The sequence below is a fragment of the Mobula hypostoma genome, chromosome 26, assembly GCF_963921235.1.
Source record: "Mobula hypostoma chromosome 26, sMobHyp1.1, whole genome shotgun sequence".
Lineage (NCBI taxonomy): Eukaryota > Metazoa > Chordata > Chondrichthyes > Myliobatiformes > Myliobatidae > Mobula > Mobula hypostoma.
Window position 1 is genome coordinate 40,551,153 of NC_086122.1, and position 13,890 is coordinate 40,565,042.

Sequence of the window (13,890 nt, forward strand, 5' to 3'; positions counted from 1 at the left end):
CATCCAGATCATTGACATACAAAGTAAAAAAAGAAGTGGTCCTAATATCTACTGCTGTGGAACCTGAATAGTCAGAAAAAACTCCCTATATTCCCATTCTTTGCCTCATGCCAATCAGCCACTGCTCCATTCATGTTAGTATATTTCCTGTAATACCATTAGCTCTAACTTGTGAAGCAACTTCATGTGTGGAAACCTGTCAAAGGCCTTCTGAAAATCCAAATGTACAACATCCACTGATTCACCTTTGTCTATCCTGCTTGTTATTTCTTCAAAGAATTCCAACAGATTTGTCATGCAAGATTTTCCCTTAAGATCTCTGGCATGGTTCACGAGGACTGGAAAATTGCAAATGTCACTCCATTCTTTAAGAAAGGAGGGAGGCAGCAGAAAGAAAATTATAACCAGTTAGCCTGACTTCAGTGGTTGGGAGTCAATTGCTAAGGATGAGGTTATGGAGTACTTGGTGACACAGGACAAGATAAGACAAAGTCAGCATGGTTTCCTTAAGGGAAAATCTTGCTTGACGAACCTGTTGGAATTCTATGAGGAAGTTACAAGCAGGATAAATAAAGGGGATGTAGTGGATGTTGTATATTTGGATTTTCAGAAGGCCTTTGACAAGGTGCCACATATGAAGCTTCTTACCAAGTTAAGAGCCCATGGTGTCACAGGAAAGTTACTAACATGGTTAAAGCATTGGCTGATTGGTAGGAGGCAGCAAGTGGGAATAAAAGGATCCTTTTCTGGTTGTCTGCCAGTGACTAGTGGTGTTATGCAGGGGTTGCTGTTGGGACTGCTTCTTTTTATGCTGCATATCAATGAATTAGATGATGGAATAGATGGCTTTGTTGCCAAGTTTGAAGATGATACAAAGATTGGAGGGGGTGCAGGTAGTGTTGAGGAAAGAGATAGGCCACAGAAAGACTTAGACAGATTAGGAGAATGGGTGAGAAAGTGGCAAACAAAATATAATGTTGGAAAATACATGGTCATGCACTTTGGTAGTAGAAATAAATATGCAGACAATTTTCGAAGCAGGGAGAAAATCCAAAAATCTGAGATGTAAAGGAACTTAGGGTGTTCTGTACAAGGTCTCCCAAAAGTTATCTTGCAGGTAAGGTCCGTGGTGAGGAAGGCATATGCAATGTTAGCATTCATTTCAAGAGGTCTAGAATATAAGAGCAAGGATGTGATGCTGAGGCTTTATCAGGTACTCATGAGGTCTCATCATGAGCATTGTGAACAATTTTGGACTCCTTATCTAAGAAGGCATGTGCTGGCATTGGAGAGGGTTCAGAGGAGGTTGACAAGGATGATTCTGGGAATGAAAGGGTTATCATATGAGGAATGTTTGATGACTCTGGGCTTGTACTCGCTGAAATCTTTTGAATGTTGAAAGGCCTAGACAGAGTAGTTGTGGAAAGGATGTTTCCCATGGTGGGGGTATCTACAACAAGAGGGCACAGCCTCAGGTTAGAGGGGAGTCCATTTAAAACAAAGATGCAGAGAAATTTCTTCAGTCAGAGGGTGGTGAATTTGCGGAATTCACTACCAACCACAGCTGTGGAGGCCAGGTTTCCGGGTAGATAGGTTGATAGGTTCTTGATTGGACACGGCATCAAAGATTATGGGGAGAAGGCTGGGGAGTGGGGCTGAGAAGGGGATAAAAGGGATCAGCCATGATTGAATGGCGGAGTAGACTCAATGGGCCAAATGACCTAATTTTGCTGCTATGTCTTACGGTCTTATGGAAACCATGTCGACATTGGCCTATTTTACCATGTGCCTCCAAGTACGTCAAAACCACATCCTTAACAATCAACTCAAACACCTTCATAATCACTGAGATAAGGCTAACTGGCCTTTAATTTCCTGTCTTCTATCCCTCCTCTTTTTGAAGAATTGAATGACATATGTAATTTTCCAGTCCTCCGGAAACATTCCAGAATCAAGTGATTCTTGAAAGATCATTACTAATGTCTCTACAATCTCTTCACGACTACCTCTTTCAGAATCTTAGGGTGTAGTCCACCTAGTCCAGGTGACTTATCTACCTTCAGACCTTTCAGCTTCCCAACCTAGTAATAGCACTCACTTCTACCTCCTGATACTCTCGAACTTTCAGCATACTGCTAGCATTTTCCACAATAAAGAATAATGCAAAATACTTATACAGTTCATCCGCCATTTCCTTGTGCCCCATTACTACCCCTCCAGTGTCATTTTCCATTGGTCGAATACCTACTGTCATTTCTTTTACTATGTATGAAAATAACTTTCGGTATGCTCTTTGATATTGTTGACTAGCTTACCTTCATATTTCATCTCTCCCTCCATGGCTTTTCAGTTGCTTAGGGTTAGGGTTGGTTTTTAATAAGTTTCCCAATCCTTTAACTTTTCACTAATTTTTGCTCTATTATATGCCCTCTCTTTTGCTTTTATGTTGGATTCGTCTTCCCTTGACAGCCACAGTTGCATCATCCTAGCTTTAGAATACTAGCTTCAGACACCTCAAATTTTTAAAAAATGAATTGAAGTACACTATATCATCCTCAATCCAGAAGGAAAGCACAGGAAGCAGTAGTACTGAGGCAATGGTTTTACCAACTGAGCCATGGCTGACACATAGGTACTGAGGTATCATCAGCTGGTGAATTTCCAATCTGTGTCATTGTTAGATCAGAAGAACTCACTTTAGAAGATCAAAGCACTTAGCAGATGCTGCCAAATAAAACTGAACCAAAAGCCAGACAGCCCTCTGTTCAGTAAGAAAATTAAGCTTTATACCTTGAGAGTTTCACATATTCATGAGCAGACATTTCAAACCTGTTGCTAGTTAGAATAGACTATTTACTGAGGTGAAAAGTAAACTGCCTTATCTAAAAAATCTGAAGTAAAAAATCCATCGTACCCATAATAAAATGTGGAAGGCAGACAATCATTTCATTGCACCTCAGTCACAGTTGATGTGGATTCAAGCAAGATAATTAAGAAGGATGAAGAGAAGGGAGGATCTAGAGAGATAATTTTAGGAAGTGGATAGATTTCAGATCAGAAATGCTTTGTACTGGCATTCATGATCATATTGAAATGACAACATCCTTCTACAAACCCCATTTCCGGAAAAGTTAGGATATTTTCCAAAATGTAATAAAAACAAAAATCTGTGATATGTTAATTCACGTGAACCTTTATTTAACTGACAAAATACTGACCAACTTAATCGTATTTTGTAAATATACACAAATTTAGAATTTGATGTCTGCAACACACTCAACAAAAGTTGGGACAGGGTTAAAATAAGATTGAAAAGTGCACAGAAAAGTCATGCTACTGTGACAATTATAGCCACCTGGGCTTGGGAGTACTTCGGAAAACCATTGTCACTCAACACAGTCCCTCGCTGCATCCAGAAACGCAACTTGAAACTGTATTACGCAAGGAGGAAGCCATACATCAACTCTATGCAGAAACGCTGACGAGTTCTCTGGGCCCGAGCTCACCTCAGATGGACTGAAAGACTGTGGATCCGTGTGCTGTGGTCAGATGAGTCCACATTTCAGCTAGTTTTCGGAAAAAAATGGGCATCGAGTTCTCTGTGCCAAAGATGAAAACGACCATCCAGATTGTTATCAGCGAAAGGTGCAAAAGCCAGCATCTGTGATGGTATGGGGGTGCATCAGTGCCCACAGCATGGGTGAGTTGCATGCATGTGAAGGTACCATTGACTCTGAGGCGTATATTAGGATTTTAGTGAGACATATGTTGCCATCAAGGCAACATCTCTTCCCGGGACGTCCATGCTTATTTCAGCAGGACAATGCCAGACCACATTCTGCACGGGCTACAACAGTGTGGCTTTGTAGATTGACTGGCCTGCTGCCAGTCCAGATCTATCTCCTATTGAAAATGTATGTCAGACAACGGAGACCATGGACTGTTGAGTAGCTGAAGTCTTATATCAAGCAAGAATGGACAAAATTTTCAGTTGCAAATCTACTACAATTAGTATCCTCAGTTCCAAAATGATTAAAAAGTGTTATTAAAAGGAAAGGTGATGTAACACAATGGTAAACATGCCTCTGTCCCAACTTTGGTTGAGTGTGTTGCAGCCATCAAATTCTAAATTTGTGTATATTTACAAAATACAATTAAGTTGGTCAGTAAAACTACTGAAAATCTTTTCTTTGTACTTTTGTCAGTTAAATAAAGGTTCACGTGAATTAACATATCACAGATTTTTGTTTTTATTGCATTTTGGAAAATATCCCAACTTTTCTGGAAATGGGGTTTGTACATGAACTGCTGATTATGTCCATTCAAAGACACTTCACTTCTCTGCTTGGAGTTATACCTATCACTGTAAAGATTTTATTATACAAAATATTACACACAGTAAAATCATCTCTAAAATGGGAGAATGATGAGACCTACAAATAAGTAAATATAAAGAAAATTACAAAAAAAAATTATTCCTTCTGTTTATGATAGGCTTCCTTCAAAAGTCAACCGTAATTGGCCGTAGCAATGCACTGCATACAACTTACATGTATGTAAAAATGGCCTTTTGACATTGCAATTTGTATGTTTTCTAAGACTCCAATAATTCATTGTCCTCAACAAATGACCTGCACCAGTCATGGCTCTTCTGAAATAGCCACATTTTTAAGCATTAGAAGCCAATCGTAAATGGTGTCAAATAAAGATTACTTTATAACTGACTTTAATAATTCCTGTTTAATTAGATACAGAAAAATCATGATAGCTACAAAGATACAATGTTTGATACAAAATGTCAAGATCATTCTATGTTATATAACAAAATCATTTAGGCATTTGCCACAATAAGGAATATTTAAATGTGGTAGACATAATCAATCCAGCATTTTTTGAGTTCACAAGTATCGGCAGATACCATGTTGCATAAATTCAGTGAATTGTATTAGATTACTACATAATAATTGGTGCAATACGTACAATGTAACTACTTCTGATACTTTCCTCTTACAATGCACAAGGGAAAATAAAAGCAAAAGATTTTCCATTTTTCAAATGATTTCATATGCAGAGGAGGGTTCAAAAGTAAACAGCAACTTCCTACAGAGTTGCTTGCACAAGATTATCCAAAATTCCATTGACACATGAGATCAGGAACACTGTTGTTATATCTACATACACAAAAATATTTAAGTTTCCCACCTTCCAAGATACCCATTATGAAAGAAAGCTAAACACTGCGTAGAAAACATTTCCTTTCCAACATTAGAATTATCTGAAAAAAAAACAAACATTCTTGCTTAAGGAGACCAATGTGGAGGGAATTAAATCACCAACATTAAATACCCATGCACCATTCCACTGTTCATTCCTATATAAATCAGTTACGCTAGGAGCCAGACTAACTGAATCTTATCTTCTCAGTACTGTCATTACCTCTAACAAAATAAATGCAAATTTGAACATATCAGAGATCAGTTATTTATTCAGTTTAAAGTACTGTCAGTGAGGATTCTCCTTTTTTTACCTATTTGTATTCTATAATGCATGTATATAATGCATAATTTAAAGCAATTTCTATGAATTACTAAAAAAATCCTTTAAAACTTTCCATCCTATGTTATTTCCAGCAATTTGTTCTTTCTAAACCACACAGTAAACACTTCAGCTTTCTGCATACCATTTCATTCCATTCATCTTATGGATAAATAAATTCATGCTTTGACATATCTCTACACAGTCTGCCAAAAAGTAACATGTTTCCTTCATCACAGGACATTCCTCAAAATCAGGTTCATGGAAATCCTTCAAATAAATACTGAAAAAATACCAATAACCATCCATTTTAATTAATAACGTAGATATTTGATACAATTTTGTAGATAAAATTATATCTGCCATTTGGGGGTAAGCAAAATAAGAATATTTTACTTTTAAAGGCTGTGGTATTGTCCCTGGGAGAGAAGTACAGGTGTATTCTTTTTTTTATATAATTTTTATTGAATTTTCAAAAAGAATACATGAAAAGATAAAATCTACCCACCCCCCCTCCCCTTAACCCTCCCCCCCCATATATATAGTCCTACCTAAAAGAAAGAAAGAAAAAAAAAAGAGCCGCCTGGGTATTGGAAGGTTTCCACATGCTCCATGGGATTCAAAATAAATTTGGTATAATTATTCGTTATTTTCCCCAAGTAACCAAATTCTTTGTCAGAGCACTTAAATATGACATCCTATCTTTTGTAAATAAGGGCGCCAAATATTCAAGAATGTTAAATAATTATCTCTTAAATTATAAGTAATTTTTTCAAGTGGAATAGAACTAGCCATTTCATTATTCCAACGATCCATACTTAAATACGAATCAGATTTCCAAGTAACTGCTATAGTCTTCTTAGCTACTGCCAATGCAATTTTTATAAATTCTTTCTGATATTTATTCAATTTAAGTTTCGGTTTTATCCCTTCAATATCACCTAATAGAAATAATACAGGGTTACAACAACATTACCCACCCAATCTCTCTTTAGTTTCTGATGTTCTGTTTCTGTTAGGTGCGTTTCCTGTAAAAAAGCTAAATCTATCTTCATTTTTTTTTAATATATGTTAAGATTCTTTTTCTTTTCACTGGTCCATTAAGCCCATTAACATTAAAACTCAAAAAATTCAATAAATTAGTCATTGTTCTTAACAAAGTTACTCCAATCTAAAACATTACTTATCTTCTCAACTCTCATAGTTCCTTGGGGAATCACTTTAAACTTCACCATGATGCTATGTGTTCCCCCCCCCCCCCCAACCTTCCAGGCAAAAAGAGAAAAAAAAAGATAGAAAAAAAAAGAAAAAAAAAAATACCCCCCCACTAATGTTGTGAATGAAAAGATACACAACACTACCCCCCTCCATTTTACGGGTCGCGGCAAAAGCCACGCTTGCACACATGATTAACGTAGCAATCGATCAGTGCTTCTTCCAGCTCCCCCGCAACAAAAAAAGTTATATATATATATAAACAAAATTAGTATTATTATTCCCAGCTAATTTCCTCCAGTATTAACCTTTCTTACCCCCCTCATATAATTAATACTATATTTATACATTCATCCAGCTTCAAAAATCCAACAAATCCATTCTTAAACCCAATCTTCATCTTCAATCCATCTCGCTCTCCTGAGTTTGTTCTTGTATCTGGTGAATATTCAGAGAGTCTTGCACAAACTGCTCTGCTTTCTGGTAGTCATCAAAAAATCTTTTTTCTCCACCAGACAAAAAAATCTTCAAAGTTGCAGGATAACGCAGTATAAATTGATAACCATACTCCCATAGGGTTTTTTTCACTGGATTAAACTTCTTCCTTTTCTTCAAAAGTTCGTAACTTATATCAGGGTAGAAAAAAACTCTTTTCCCTTTAATTATCAATGGCCCTTTTCTATCTTTGGCAGCTCGCACAGCCGCCTGTAGAATCCTTTCCTTGTCTTGAAATCTTAAGAATTTTATTAAAATCAATCGTGGATATTGGTCATCTTTTGGTTTTGGTCTTAAAGCTCTATGTGCCCGCTCAATTTCAATTGATCGAGCTTCCTCTCCCATTTGCAAAACTTCCGGGATCCATCTTTGAAAAAATTCTATTGGCTTTTCTCCTTCCATACCTTCTGTAAGACCAACAATTTTTATATTATTACGTCTACTGAAATTATCCAACATGTCCACTTTCTCCAAGAGTCGGTTTCTTTCCGAGTTCCAGACAAGCAAATCATTTTCTGTTTTTTCCACTCTATCATTCATAAGCCCCATTTCTCTTTCCATCTTCTGAAGCTTCTTTTCCATTTTGTCCTGTCTTTCCATAACTTTATTATAGCATCTCTTCGTATCGCTAAGCTCTTCTCTTACTTTCCTTAATTCAGCCGTTGATCGCAATACAGCCTCTCTTATGTCTCTATCATCTCCTTTACTTCCACTCGCTTCCAATTCTTCCTCCTCTTCTTCATCTGTGTTCTCTGCAGAATCCAGTTCTGACTCTGAGTCATTTTCAATTGCAGAGGGTGTCGGTTCTTGTAGTTTGCGTTGTGTCGATTTGCGCATGCGCAATTCCGTTGTCTTCTTCGGAGCAACCTCCGCCACCGCCATTGCTCCCTGTTCTACCGAAGGAGATCCAACCTGAGTCCAAGTCTCCATCGTTGCAGTAGGCCCTTTTTTCTTCCCGTCTCGCGGCTGCTTCGCAACAGCAGACTTCTTTTGTTGCGGTTTAAGAGGCATACCGTAAAGTAGTCTTACAAAGTTTATAAATAGTTTTCAAAAAATATTTACCAACTTTGTTTTATTTAAACGGTACTTTACTGATTTGTTGCGGGAGAGCTGAATTTACACGTCTCAATCTCACGTCATCACGTGACGCCCCCAGTACAGGTGTAATCTTGAGAAGAAGCAGAGTTATGTCAACAGGTGTCTTGTTAGAGCACACAACTCCTTAAAGCACCATACAATTCACCTTACCTTTATAATTCCATTTTAAGTGCTGCTGCATATTTACAAGTCTCCATGTAGTAACTGGATCTCCCTGTTGTTGGCAGCATATCCAAGGGCAGATGGGTGTAATTACAACATGATCATATTCCACAGGCAGTTATCATGTGGGCACAGGATTCAATAATGTAAAAAAGAGTGATTTGCAAAAAGTGCAAGAAATTTCAATATATTATTATGCCTATCAGCTCCAAACATGACTATTATTATCAAGAAAATGTGGTGGGAGGGGAAGCAATTATCCATAAAATGTGCAGAAATCCCATTACAGAGATTTGAAAGCAGCAAAAAGGTAACAAAAAATTGCACTGCAAATGCCCAAGAAAAAAATGACTAACTTAGTTTGACATGGAACTTCAATTCTGCAAGGATTATTTAAAGTTCAATATTAAGATAATAAAGTTACCATGAGGTTTATCTACAGTGAATACACTAAGTGAACTCAGCTGAAAGGCAAAGGTACAAATCAACAAAAGGGAAGTAGTTCCAACCAGTACTCTTCTGTGTTTAAGTGAAATCACGATCTGGCAGTATGACAGGAGCAACCAGCGTCCACAGGTACAACAGGAGTCCAACCCAACTTGAAGAGATCTTCACCCAAACAGCCGGCCAGGTACTCTGCAGTGTTGAGTAATCAGAGTTGGGACTGGAAAAAAATAAGCACAAGGAATAAAAATTGAAATTGGCTGGCTGACAGAAAACAAAGAGTAGCGATTAACGGGTCCCTTTTGGAATGGCAGGCGGGGACCAGTTGGGTACCGCAGGGTTCAGTGCTGGGACCGCAGCTGTTTACAATAGAAACATAGAAACACAGAAAATAGGTGCAGGAGTAGGCCATTCGGCCCTTCGAGCCTGCACCGCCATTCAGTATGATCATGGCTGATCATCCAACTCAGAACCCTGCACCAGCCTTCCCTCCATACCCCCGATCCCCTTAGCCACAAGGGCCATATCTAACTCCCTCTAACAATATATATTAACAATCTAACAATATATATTAATGATTTAGATGAGGGAATTAAAAGTAACATTAGCAAATTTGCCGATGACACAAAGTTGGGTGGTAGTGTGAAATGTGAGGAGGATGCAAAGAGAATGCAGGGTGACTTGGACAGGCTGGGTGAGTGGGCAGATGCATGGCAGATGCAGTTTAATGTGGATAAATGTGAGGTTATCCACTTTGGTGGTAAGAACAGGAAGGCAGATTATTATCTGAATGGAGTCAAGTTAGGAAAAGGGGAAGCACAACGAGATCTAGGTGTTCTTGTACATCAGTCACTGAAAGCAAGCATGCAGGTACAGCAGGCAGTGAAGAAAGCTAATGGCATGCTGGCCTTCATAACAAGGGGAATTGAGTATAAGAGCAAAGAGGTCCTTCTGCAGCTGTACAGGGCCCTGGTGAGACCACACCTGGAGTACTGTGTGCAGTTTTGATCTACAAATTTGAGGAAGGACATTCTTGCTATTGAGGGAGTGCAGCGTAGGTTCACAAGGTTAATTCCCGGAATGGTGGGACTGTCATATGTCGAAAGATTGGAGCGTCTGGGCTTGTATACTCTGGAATTTAGAAGGCTGAGAGGGGGTCTTATTGAAACATATAAGATTATTAAGGGATTGGACTTGCTGCAGGCAGGAAACACGTTCCCGCTGATGGGTGAGTCCAGAACTAGAGGCCACAGTTTAAGAATTAGGGGTAGGCCATTTAGAACGGAGTTCAGGAAAAACTTTTTCACCCAGAGAGTGGTGGATATATGGAATGCTCTGCCCCAGAAGGTTGTGGAGGCCAAGTCTCTGGATGCTTTCAAAAAAGAGATGGATAGAGCTCTTAAAGATAGTGGAATCAAAGGTTATGGGGATAAGGCAGGAACTGGATACTGATAGTGGATGATCAGCCATGATCACAGTGAATGGCGGTGCTGGCTCAAAGGGCCAAATGGCCCACTCCTGCACCTATTGTCTATTGTCTAAATAAATTAAATTCATGCACATGCTGGAAAATAATCTGAGCAAGAAATAAAACTGTCTAACAACAGTGATTTCTATAAATTTACCTCAAACAATTGATTTTTATAACTTAAATAACTACAGGTACATCAGAAGATAAACAAAAGAACAGGAAATATGAAAGGTGCTCACCTAGGGAGCAGCGATCATTCCACCTCCACTGCCGACAGGAAATTGCAAAATTCAGACTGCTCAGCCAGGACCTACTGTATTTGGTTCTGATTTGACATGCATACTCACACTCTCGAGGTGAGTCATTAAAGAACAATGAGGAGCAACAACCCTGGAATTTTTTTTTTAAATGTTCCCCTGCTAAGACCAATTACTCTTCACTACTTCATCATTCCTGTCATGTACAGACACTCCTGTATGGAGTGTCATTACATACACATACTCAGTTTATATAAACTACCTTATGCATTTAAATTTACTGTGTTTAATTATTGTTTTCTTTATCTTATTGTGCTTTTTTCTGGCCTGGGCTGCATCAGATCTGGAGTAACAATTATTTCATTCCCCTTTATACCTGTGCACTGAAAATTTCATTAAACAATCCTGAATTTTGAACCAGTTAATCTAGCCATAGTAAATGAACCACTAGTCCATTCTTCAAGTGAATGTGGTTCACTGCTGTACTGAATGGTCAGGAGATAACAACACCAGCTTTGTGCTCTCCCTGGGATGTGCTTTACTCTTTCAATTTCAGTCTTTCCTCCAGGAAGTTCTCTGGCTTCACAGAACAATCTATCGGAAGTAGTAGGATCTTCCTTCAAAGAATTACAAAACAAAACCATGGGAATTACATTTTAAAGCTCTTCTGAAAACAGCATCATGAGCTTCAGTTTTATGCAGTTTACAGCAGGGCAGAAGGCACAGTTATTAATGCTAACAATGACACTTGCCTGTACCAATTAGTAAGCGTCATCATAATGTACAGAGATGCCAGGAAAAGGCAGAAGTGAAAGAAGGAGTAGCTGTAAGCGACTGCATCCTGCTCATTATCCACGGCTTGATGAACACCCTCTTCATGGGGAGAAGAGGTGTCTGTCAGTGGTCCTTCACCTTCTTCAGTCATCATCAGCTTGTTAACTTGAGTATTGCTGGAAGATCGGATACTGCAGACATACAAAAAAGGTTTATACCATCAAAGAATGCAATTGAAAAAAGAACATTTCATGTGACATTTTTAAAAAATCTCAATCTATAAACTTTTACCTGCTAAAAGATAAAAGATTAGCCTTATTTGTCACATGTACATTCAAACATACAGTGAAACACGTCGCTTGTGTCAACAACCCACACAGTCAATGATGTACTGGGGGCAGCCCGCAAGTGTCATTATGCTTCTGGTGCCACTTACTATCCCTAACCAATACATTTTTTGAATGTGGGAGAAAACTGAAGCACCTAGAAACACATATGGTTATAAAGAGAACATATAAACTCCTTTTAGATAGCAGTGGTACTTGAACTCCAATCTTACAGCTGGTACTGTAAAGCATTATAATAACCACTATATTATTGTGCCATGTAGTACTTAAAATTTAATTTTGCTTCATTTCTCATTCTCTGGCCATTTTTTTCTCTACTGTTAAAATTTAAAGACCACCAGAGTAATTCAAAATGTAAAAGTTACATTTGACTTCTAATGATAACGAAAGGAATGGGTTGTCAGAGTCTGGATTGAGGAGTTCAGATATAAAGCTGCCCAGGAAAAGCTAGACAAGGTAGCTGAATTGATTGTCAATAATTGATCTGTCCTTTGCTTCACATCAAGTCACTCTCAATTTCCAGTATACTGAAAACAAGTTCATATCTAAAATGTACAAAACAAAATAAAAGAATAATCCACAATAAGTTGTTTTTCCTGGGAAATATTATGTTTTGGTTACATTGGGATATGAAAAATACTGAGGAAGATTGGCGAAGTACTAAAGAGAAAGAAAGTTACTTTGCAAATCAGGCGCTGAATAAAATTAACACATTTTACTTAAAAAATGTATTTAGACTGTTTATCTTCAATGCCACTATATATTAAGGTAAAGACATAGCAAGCTAGAAATACCATATTTTTCATACTATCTACACCGTTCTGTTACTACTGGCAGAAACGTACATTGCACAACCCACTGACACACCTGTCCCCAGAGTAACAAAGGAGACCACTACCTCCAACAATGGTATTGTTGGAAACCACTGTGTTTTTTAATAACAAACAAGAGAAAATTTGCAGATGCAGAAAACCAGGCAATACACATAGTGTTGGAGGAACTCAGCAGGCCAGGCAGCATTAATGGAAAAAAGTACATTCAACATTTCGAGCAGAGACCCTTCATCCGGGTTTGTACTTTTTAAACAAATTCGTATTTTTTCACACTCATTGGCAGAAAGTGGTACAGCAGCTAAATAACAGTTTAGCACCATTTTTCATTTTTCATTGGCTAAATATTAGCATATTATCCATGTGATGTAATTGTTTTAATTATGTAGCATATTAATTTATTTATTCCTATCTAAGGAATTTCTTTATCTTATCTATAGAAGTGATAGCTTTTTCAGAAGTGCCATCTTTATTCTTTTGCCTTAGCATTAATTCCCCTATTAGCATCATTTCTCAACTCTTTATTTAGTTTGCTTAGTATTTGGTTGTACTCTAAAACACTGAAATATTGGAATTAAGACTGCTCGCCATTTTTGAATCCTGGAAGAACCCTAAGGATCAGAAAATAGATGGAGATTCAACAGAATGTAAATGCACAACCCACTGACATGCCTGACCCCAGAGTATCAAAGGAGACCACTACCTGTGACATTGGTACATACACTACACAACTCACTGACAAGTTTGACCCCAGAGTAACAAAGTAGTTTAAGTTTGAACTATGATCTGGGAATAATATTTCATCACCAAATAAATAACAATTAGTAGATGCCTAGATTAATATGTATCTACTGATTATTATTTATTAGGTGATGAAATATTTTACAGACCTGAACCAGTGAAAGTGTTAAGATATATGAGGACCCTTTTACTTGGAGAATAAAACAAAAGGCATGGAGAACCTGACCTTGAATAAAGCACACAGCTAAGAAAGATGACCAATCCAACGATGCTCTGGGCATCCCACCACTGGACCACTTGACTGGAGGGTGGTGCAACTGTTGAATTGCTAGTAGTTTGATGGACAATACTCAGCAAACTAGGGTTGCAATTTCTGTCTATAGGATAAACAGTAAATAGTGTTAGAACAGGATTATTTCTTAATACACTGATAAACAAAAGTGAACAGTGACCATTGCCCTTTTAAAAAAAAAGTTTAACAATGTTACACCGAATCTGCAGAAAATACTCCATAAAATTAT

At 37.9% G+C, this 13,890-nt stretch overlaps 1 protein-coding gene across 2 annotated transcripts in view; it reads right to left on the bottom strand.

Moving 5' to 3' along the window:
- Positions 1 to 8,741: 8,741 nt before the first annotated feature.
- The window catches only part of LOC134338184 (serine incorporator 1-like), a 66,126-nt gene continuing 60,977 nt past the window's right edge, over positions 8,742 to 13,890 (bottom strand). For both annotated transcript variants that reach the window (XM_063033817.1, XM_063033818.1), the window contains exons 8-10: positions 13,596 to 13,746; positions 11,430 to 11,642; positions 8,742 to 9,169 (exon numbers count right to left, since the gene is read on the bottom strand). In XM_063033817.1, coding sequence (XP_062889887.1) covers positions 9,031 to 9,169; positions 11,430 to 11,642; positions 13,596 to 13,746 — 503 coding nt within the window. In that variant the 3' untranslated portion in view covers positions 8,742 to 9,030. The remainder of the gene's footprint in view (positions 9,170 to 11,429; positions 11,643 to 13,595; positions 13,747 to 13,890) is intronic.